This window comes from Lactuca saligna, chromosome 3, assembly GCF_052625555.1.
Source record: "Lactuca saligna cultivar CGN05327 chromosome 3, ASM5262555v1, whole genome shotgun sequence".
NCBI lineage: Eukaryota > Viridiplantae > Streptophyta > Magnoliopsida > Asterales > Asteraceae > Lactuca > Lactuca saligna.
Window position 1 is genome coordinate 13,842,787 of NC_136419.1, and position 9,304 is coordinate 13,852,090.

The 9,304-nt window shown below is 44.2% G+C and overlaps 1 protein-coding gene and 1 long non-coding RNA gene across 3 annotated transcripts; both read left to right on the plus strand.

The window, feature by feature from the left end:
* Positions 1 to 2,854: 2,854 nt before the first annotated feature.
* LOC145034522 (WAT1-related protein At3g30340-like) lies at positions 2,855 to 4,924 on the plus strand. 2 transcript variants are annotated; one of them, XM_078982955.1, is made up of 6 exons: positions 2,855 to 3,315; positions 3,410 to 3,475; positions 3,561 to 3,677; positions 3,783 to 4,218; positions 4,371 to 4,522; positions 4,603 to 4,924. In XM_078982955.1, the coding sequence occupies exons 1-6, from the start codon at positions 3,128 to 3,130 to the stop codon at positions 4,793 to 4,795; spliced, it is 1,152 nt and encodes a 383-aa protein (XP_078839081.1). In that variant the 5' UTR covers positions 2,855 to 3,127; the 3' UTR covers positions 4,796 to 4,924. The 2 variants fall into 2 exon arrangements, with proteins under 2 accessions (XP_078839081.1, XP_078839082.1); XM_078982956.1 differs by having other exon boundaries at positions 3,413 to 3,475.
* Positions 4,925 to 5,383: 459 nt separating this feature from the next.
* Positions 5,384 to 6,741, plus strand: LOC145033411 (uncharacterized). The gene is made up of 3 exons (XR_013677530.1): positions 5,384 to 5,489; positions 5,789 to 5,870; positions 6,631 to 6,741. It is a non-coding gene; the product is annotated as an uncharacterized LOC145033411 (long non-coding RNA).
* The last annotated feature ends 2,563 nt before the right edge of the window (positions 6,742 to 9,304 follow it).

Genomic DNA, 9,304 nt, shown 5'->3' on the forward strand with positions numbered 1-9,304 from the left:
CATCAGACCAAAGTTCGAAAACTGATTGGAACCTTGTCCCCTGCATCGGACCGAAGTCCGAACTAACTGGGGCCTTGCCCCTGCATCGAACCGAAGTCCCGAAACTGACTGGGACCTTATCCCCTGCATCGGACCGAAGTCTAGACTAACTGGGGCCTTGCCCCCTGCATCAGACTGAAGTCCGGAAACTGGCTGAACAAAGCATAATATAAACGTATCAACTAGCATGAACAGACGTATACTGCATATTGCATCAGGCCGTAGCCCGGAACACATAACACATAGATCCTGTCTGAGCCACGAAGGGATCAAACATACTAACTATTGCATCGGACCGAAGTCCAGAAACTTCTGCTAGCTAAACGAGTCGACATTGTAGCCTTAGACCCGTTCCTACTAGAAGGAAACTCACCTGAACTACTGAGCTCTACTGATACCCTCTGGCTGCTAACCGACAACCTTCTGAGCCGCTGCTCCTCTAGCTCTCTGAACTACCAATATCAAAATGATACTTAATCTAACAGCCCTTCAAAAGTCAACTAAGTCAACTCTGGTCAAAGTCAAAGTACTGGTTACAGTCATGAGTCAACCTTCCAGGTTGACCCTACTTGCCGAGTCAGCCTACTGACTCGCCGAGTTCATAAGCTTTGAAATCCCTTTCATTCGCGACTCGACTCGCCGAGTAAGACCATGACTCGCCGAGTCTACTGATTTCCGAGTCCTGACCTGTCCACTAACTGGGTCCCCACTCAACTGACTGATCCGAGTCTTAACTCGAAGGGTTTGGGGTTTCACGACTTGACTCTCCGAGTCCAAGAACAGACTCACCGAGTCCAAGGCAATCTTCAACAGACTCGTCGAGTTGTTCTTCCAACTCGTCGAGTTGCTTCCTAACTTCATCCAACTCGCCGAGTACACCTATGTTACTCATCGAGTCTCTTCAGTTCTTAATCCATACAGTGGCTTTTCGAGCCATGCAGGGGCTCAAATCCATAGATCCATTCCTCTAGAGCCTAACCCCCACGTATAGTGGAAAACTTTATGTGTAACCAAGGAGTTATAGGCTTAGAACACTCTAGGGCTAGGGTTTGTAACAAAGGGGCTTCACCAACAACTTATTGGCCTAAACTTTATGACTTTCTGGGTTATTACCAACCTAGATCTGAGGTAGCAACCTCAGATCTACTCCAAACTCGAAATAGATCTCATCCATACTCAAAATGCCTAAAACTCAAACATAAGATATATCTAAATGCATATAAGCCCAAACAACAGACTATTACCTCAAATGAAAGCTCCAACTGAAGTAAATCACGGATCTACACGACTCCTTTGCATCAAAGCCCTTGATCTTCAACCCCCTCTCCACTATTCTCTCCTCTAAGGCTCTATTCTCTCAAATAATGAAGGCTCACTCAATTCCACGGTTTCTGGAACTCAAAAGGGGAGCAAAGAGGCTGAGGGTGGGTTATAATGTGCTTTATATAGGGCACAACCTCTGAGATTAGGGTTTTTCTCACCCAGACCAGACTCGCCGAGTCCACTCGCTGACTCGCCGAGTCGGTCACTTACTTAATGACTCGGATCCCGCTCCGACTTGTCGAGTTCCTCCCTGGACTCGACGAGTTGACTCTTGATTTAGAGCTTAACCTTTCTTTTCTTGGTCTTCCTGATTCTGGGTGTTACAAAGTACATAATGCATACCCCCTGTGTTGACGGTTGACTTTTCTTTGACCAGTTGAGTTTTGGTCAACTGTGGAGGGTCCAAGACTCGAAAGGGCAAAATGGTCTTTTTCCCAATTAAGAGCTTACTTTAGTTTTAGGACCGATGAGTAGTAGGAGATTTTCTTGTTTCCTAATTAGAGTTGGTTTGGTTACGTTCAATAAGAGAGCCTTCAACTCCAGCAACCCGAGAGAGTATGATCTATTCATTGACCGATTGAGGTGAGTCTCTTCACTATACTCATTGGTCGAAGGCACCAATTCCGGACCATTAGATTATGTTTGTAGGATGATAGTTGTCCTTGTAATATTTGTTGATATGTTTGTATGTACTTGTTGCCTTTGTGACTATTATTGATATGATTATATGCTTAGTTGTAAGGGTGAAATAGACCAAATACCAATTGAAAGAGACCGAAGGGGGTGAAATAGAGTCAATACCGGTTGAAAGAGACTGATGGTGAAATAGATCCAATATCGGTTGAAAGAGACCAAAGGGGGTCAAAGTTTTGTACTGTTATGCATGTATAGTAAGGGGTATTTTAAAGGAATTCATTAAGCTTTGTATTTACAGTTTTACGTTCATGGCTTCATGTATTCCCAGTTCAAAAGGGAACGCCTCGACGTAATCGCATTTTATGACCAGATTTGTACTCTAATAACTATTTATACGTTATCACGTTTCGATGAGTTTTGAAATGATTGAATGATGTTTCTGTTGGTTTTTATAATGAAATTTTTACTTAGTAATTTTTGGGACCGTTACACACACACATAGAGAGAGAGAGAGAGAGAGAGAGAGAGAGAGAGAGAGAGAGAGAGAGAGAGAGAGAGAGAGAGAGAGAGAGAGAGAGAGAGACTTTCTAGTGCATTCCCCACTTAGTAGATGCTATTGCCTGATTAAGTAATCTTATTAGCTTAAAGAAAGAACTACCCACATGCCACTTTATGGTTATTTATGATGATGATGATTAGGAGAAACTGAAGGCTACCGTGTGGTTGTCTATCTTATTAAATTAGATCATCTATTTTTGTTCTTTCCTTTTGTTGTTGCGTATAATATGCATTAACGATGCTTGATTATATGGTTTATGATAGCAGCTGATTCCCGAATACTACCAATTAGTTTGAAAAGAACAGTCAAAAGAGTTATAAAGAATAGAATATAAAAGAAATACTTATATATTAATTAAACTCGTGTGATATTTAAGTTGTCTGCACAAAGCGATTGATGTGATCTAAGAGAGTTTCAATTCGGTTCTCTGAGAAGCAAAAGTGCAATCTGTTCCGTATCCTATATGTCTATTTAGACATCACCAGAAGTTTCTCTCAACTTGTTTTATGGTTTGCTTTTACAAAATCTACTAAAAACGTGTGAACTCCTTCCACTCAGTCGAAAAGATCGATGGATAGTAAGAGCAATGGAAAGTGGTACCCCGTTTTGGTTATGGTTGCCGTCCATTTTGTGTTCGCTACTATTAATGTACTCCTCAAAAAGGTTATAGTCGATGGACTGAACCATCTCGTCTTTATTACGTATCGCCTGAGTGTCGCTACCATCTTTTTGGCCCCTGTAGCGTTCTTTTTCGAAAGGTACATCTCTCTTCTCTCTCCTCGTTTTGAATGCAATTCTATTTAACTCCGTGGATCTTTATGAATGTGGTGATTATTTGATGCAAAATTCTAGCAGGAAGAACCGGCCGAAGCTCACATACAGCGTAGTGTTCTTCCTTTTCGTAAATGCAATTCTTGGGTTAGTAAGAGAAATATACAAAATTGTCCCAAGTTGTTGAGGTATCTATATATTAATTTAGGGTTTTCTGCTGGATATGATGCAGGGCATCGCTCACGCAGTACTTGTTCCTTCTTGGTCTACAATACACATCCGCGACATTCACTTGTGCGTTTCTCAACATGGTGCCTGTCATCACCTTTATCATCTCATTACCCTTTGGGTTGGTATCTAGCTCCAAAAGCCTTAATTATCATATTGTAAATCAGTATTGGTATATATTTGTATATGTTATCTATAGATAGAATTCTTCTTCACGTTGCTTCAGGTTGGAAAGAGTGAACATAAAATCAAATGCTGGAAGAGCCAAAGTGATAGGCACAGTAGTCTGCTTAGGAGGTGGCATGCTACTGACCCTGTACAAAGGAATACCATTATTTAACCACCATTCCCACCTACAACAGCAAGTGACAACCGACTCCATTCATACTCAATCGATCAGCAGACTAAGCTCGTTATTGACTACAAGGAAAGCGAGATGGGCTTCTGGGTCGTTGGCTTTGGTTGCGGGTACAGTTTTGTGGTCTTCGTGGTTTCTTGTACAATCAAACATTGGAAAGAAATACCCATTGCAGTATTCAAGCACCGCTATCATGATGTTCTTTGGTGCCATCCAATCTTTTGCCTTAAGTTTGTCGGTCGACAGAGATCTTTCTTCATGGATTCTTAAGGGAAAATTACAAGTCTTTAGCATCCTTTATGCTGTAAGTCAAATTAAAAAGCATCCTGCCTACTGCCATACTTTTCCTTCATGTTTAGTGTAGCAACAGTATATAAAGGGTAAAAAGAAAGATGCATTTGTATGACAATGATTTGAAGCTTTCCATCTCACTTTCCAGATAATATTTGCATACAGGGGATCGTAGGGTCGGGGTTTTGCTTTGTTGGGATGTCGTGGTGCGTGAAGAAAAGGGGTCCAGTTTTCAGTTCTGCTTTCAGTCCTCTTGTTCAGATAATAGCAGCAGTATTCGACATTCCATTTCTACATGAACCATTACATCTTGGAAGGTACTGCTACTTTATTCATTGATCATATAATTATTCTATCCTGTCGTTGATCCGGTTTTTGGTTGGTTGGTTGTGAACAGTTTAGTGGGATCCGCTATTGTCGTAGCAGGATTGTACATTCTTCTATGGGGAAAGAACAAAGAAATGCAAATGTCTGGCGTTGAAAAAGGAGATCCAGAAAACGAAATGGTGAAGGTTCAAGATCCTGACCCGGAGTCTCATCCCACGGCTGTCACTTATGGTTCCAAGGACCCGCCAACGGCGGAATGTTAGACCACGTGTCTCGGTCGTCTTTGTATTCTGATTTGAATGCTTTTATGTCGCAAACTTGTACAACCGTTTACGATAAGACTATGAGATGCCATATTCCCAATAAAAATAGATTAATTTGTTTCAGGAAAATTAAGCGGAACTTGTCGAAAGGTTTGAATTTCACTCACCTCAAATGCACACTACCATAACTACGGCCCTAATTAACACCTAATTTTCGAGTTCCAAGATAGTCTAGCGCAACTTTTAGGTTAAGAGCAAGTCGCCCAAATTATCGGGAAGGAAGGAAGGAGTGGTGTACAACAAGTCATGCTGCCACATTAGTTTTTTAGTAGCCATCTCACCCTTATATGACTTTTGTCACAAGAGATGCATACACACCACTTTATATGACTTTTGTCACAAGAGATGCATACTTTTGTCACAAGAGATGCATACACACCACTTTATATGACTTTTGTCACAAGAGATGCATACACACCACTCTAAAAGGTTGGTCAAATTGATAAAAAAAAATTAAAATAAACATATATTTACATTTATATATTTTTTTTGTCACTCTTATTTCTTTCTCTTTTTCTCTCGCTTCAACATTCAAATGTCATCTAAGCCAAAAAGTTTGTCATGACAAGACATGTCAAGCCAATATCACCCTCACTTCTCCACACCTATTTGTGTAACATCCGGATTTTACCAGGTATCTTGTAAATCTAATTTTGTCATATTGAGAGAGGGACTCGGCGAGTTGGAGCTCAGACTCGCCGAGTAGAGACGCGGAATTGAACAATGGTGCGCGCCTGGACTCGACGAGTCCAGGATATGGACTCGGCGAGTCTGCGTTGTGTAATGAAACCCTAAATCTCCGGGTTTGAGGCCTATTTAAAGGGCCTTATGGCCGTCATTTGTGCTCACCCAACCCTCAGTGAGTGACCCTTGTGTTCTTGAGCTATTTGTGAAGAGAAAGGAGCCATTCTTGATCTTGTGTATGTTATTTAGCAAGAAGAAGGAGACCCTAGGCAAGAGGAAGCAAAGGAGGTTGCTATTTCGTGGATTTGGAGCTTAGATCATCACTCTAGAGGTATTATCTCGGACCATTTTCTGTTTAGTGAAGCATGATGCAATTTAGGGCTTGTGATGGTCATTTATGGGATGATTTGATGCCCATTGGTTCCCTCTTTGAGTTGAGGCCATGGATCTGGATCCATAGAGGTCCAGAGAGCCTCACTCATCAAGCTTTATGAGTGACAATAGAGTCTTTGACCTTGTGTTGTAGTATTTGAGTCATAAACATCATATATGGTCATATAGAGGTTGTATGTGCATCAAGATTGTAACTTTACGTGCTAAATGAGCTTGGAGGGACTGGATCTATGGATTAATGAACTGGATCTGACCTTTAGAGCAAGATTGAGTCAGTGCATGGCATGGACTCGCCGAGTCCGAAGAACAGACTCGGCGAGTAGCATGAATGTTGCCCGACCACTCTGTGAGTGGCCTCGCCGAGTTGGGAAAGGTGAACTCAGTGAGTCAAGGGGGAGTCAGAATGGACAGGTGGACTGAGTCTAACTGGACTCGCCGAGTTGTTCTTGAGACTCGGCGAGTTGAGTCGTGGTGGCCCCACAACTCGTGCCAGGTGGAACTCGTCGAGTTGAGGGAATGCTCGACGTGCCAAGGGAGGATTCCAGGGAAATTGGTGTATACGCCCAGACTCGCCGAGTCGCCTGGGTACTCGCCGAGTCCGGTCAAAGTTGACCGTTGACCGTTGACCTAGATTGACTTGTTACAGTGTGGTCAACCCTAGTTGGGAAAGTGTTAATTAGAGGTGTATTGTGCTATAGGGGGGACGACAGCTCGACAGGTCGAGTGATTAGCGATTTCAGGTTTACGATTTACCGAGACACGCGAGGTGAGTCTTCTCACTATACTTTACCTTGAGTAGGTAATCAGAGTTATGTGATAGAGTATTTGTATGCTATGTATGTTATGTGTTGTACTGCATTACTTCTATGTGATTGATGCTGTGCATGTTTACAGAGTTAGAACCGAAAGGTTCACAGAGTTAGAACCTGAGGGTTCACAGAGTTTGGGTGCACGGACCCACAGAGTTATAGCCTCGAGTGGCTAATATGTGTTATATGTAGTATTTTGGGGAACTCACTAAGCCTTGTGCTTACAGTGTTGATGTTATTGTTTCAGGTACTAGTGACGACCGCGGGAAGGCGCCGGCTTGATCCGTACACACACACATTCGGAGCTTGATATCATGATCTTGGGATTTTGTATTGTCTTGTTTGGATAATTAAAATGGTTGTTTTATGAATATCAATGGAATTATGTTTTATAAAAATTGAAAAATTTGTTTTGAAAATTTTCGGTGTTACAAATTGGTATCAGAGCCTTGGTTTGAGGGATTCGGGTACACCTTCGGGGGTATTTGAACTCAAACTGAGGAATTGAAGAGATATTTCAAAATAAAACCAAGGTTTTCTAAGAGTAAAAGATTTTCCAGGAAGAAACGTGTGTACGATCAGCCAGCGCCCGAACGGTGAATTCCCAAAATACCTTCATATTATGTGATAATTATTATTAATGTGATGTATTTGCATGCTAGAGTAGGTTAGGTATTGCTAATAGGACTAGAGTGGCCTGTTTTGTGATGCCTTAGCCTAGGGAGGGGTGAGCTGCTATGAGATGCTGAGAGTAATTAGGTAGCAGCTAGGACTTCGTGTGAGACCTGTTACAGAGCGATTTAAGTATAATAGAGTACTTGGGGATTGGGATCCGAAGAGGAAGATTTGGGGTGTGTACTGAGACGGTGCGGACAGTAGTATTGGGCCCGTACTACTGAAAGCACCGGTGCGGTACACAGTCCAAATAAGAATCTTGGGATACCAAGAATCAAGGAGGGGTGGATTGTCGAATGTAAGAGTGTTCGAGTAAATTCTAATTATCGCATGTTGTATTTCAGAGGTTGATCATGGTGAGGACACGTCACATGTCGGAGGATGCCGGAACTAGCGATGAGGAGATTCGACAGATCATTCATGAGGAGGTGGCTGCGGTCATCAGAGCTGAGTTACCAGAGATGTTCGGGTCCATTAAGACCGCGTTGATTGAGACATTTGACGAGCGCTATGCCGCTCTTTCTGAGGCTGCGGTTGCAGCGGCTACCGCAGCGATTGCTGCGGCAAGACCCCAGGGAGGTGATGCGACATTGTTTAGGGAGTTCAGCAACACCAAGCCACCAGAGTTTGATGGTACGCAGGATCCGGTGGCAGCTATGAGGTGGATATCTGATATGGAGGGATGCTTCTTCACTTGCTCGTCCCCTGAGCATTTGAAGGTTCGGTTCGCGCTGAACCAGCTTCGCTTGGGAGCGAAGGACTGGTGGAAGTTTGTGACGGCACACTTCACACCGACTGAGCTTTCGGCAGTGACCTGGGAGAGGTTCACTACCATGTTCCGAGATGAGTACGTTCCTCAGGTGGAGAGGGAACGTCTGACACAGGAGTTTCTGACCCTCAAGCAGGGTACCGAGTCAGTCACAACTATTACGAGGATGTTTCATAAGAGGGCGATGTTCTGCCCTGAGCACGTGTCCACCGAGCAGGCACGTATGAGCCGTTACCTGAGCATTCTGAGACGGGATATTCGGGAGTTCTCTGCGAACTCCTCGTATCGGACATTTTCCGAGCTTCAGGCAAATGCTCGGAAGAGGGAGATTGAGCTTGAGACTCAGGCCAAGGAGGAGGCGGAGTCTCTGGGGAGGGATCGGCGGCCGGCACAGTCCCAGCCGGCAGCCAAGCAGGCCAAGCCCGCTGATCCCCGACCCGGGAGCCAGAAGGGCCGCACTTGTGGGAAGTGTGGCAAGGGTCACGATGGAGTCTGTCGAGCGGGGTCTTGCTACAAATGTGGCAAGGAGGGCAATATGGCCAGGGACTGCCCCAAGGGGTTTACAGTGTGCTTCCACTGTAACCAGACCGGACACCGGAAGGCAGAGTGTCCACTGCTGCGCGGAGCATCTCAGGGGTCTGCTCCCGCCGCCATCAGAGCTACTGCTACAGAGAGTCGGCCCGTGAAGGTCGAGGCACCGAGGGCTCGGGGGAGAGCCTTTTAGCTGACTGCGGAAGAGGTCCGCGCTGCACCCGACGTTGTGGCTGGTACGCTTTCTTTTTATTATTTATTTATGGTGTCAAGATATTATGCTTATATTATGCTATGCATAGGTACCTTCCTTGTGAATTCTGTACCTGCTTTAGTGTTATTTGACTCGGGTGCGAGTCGATCTTTTGTATCTTTGACATTTAGTCAGCATATCAGTGTTAGTCGTGGGGAACTGAGTCGACCCCTGCGGGTTTCCATAGCCGCCGACAGAGTGATTTGTGCCACGGAGGTCCTCCGGGGATGTGTACTGGAGATTTTTGGGGTTGAGTTCCCGATCGACCTGATTCCTATTGCGATGGGTGATGTCTGTGTTATAGTGGGCATGGACTGGTTGAGCCGATTCGGCGC

What these genes read in the sequence shown, in the direction of transcription:
- LOC145034522 (XM_078982955.1), top strand. Translation starts at nt 3,128, where the DNA reads ATGGATAGTAAGAGCAATGGAAAGTGGTACCCCGTTTTGGTTATGGTT. An exon ending in GTAGCGTTCTTTTTCGAAAG is followed by an intron (nt 3,316 to 3,409) that starts GTACATCTCTCT and finishes GCAAAATTCTAG; the next exon opens with CAGGAAGAACCGGCCGAAGC. An exon ending in ATCATCTCATTACCCTTTGG is followed by an intron (nt 3,678 to 3,782) that starts GTTGGTATCTAG and finishes ACGTTGCTTCAG; the next exon opens with GTTGGAAAGAGTGAACATAA.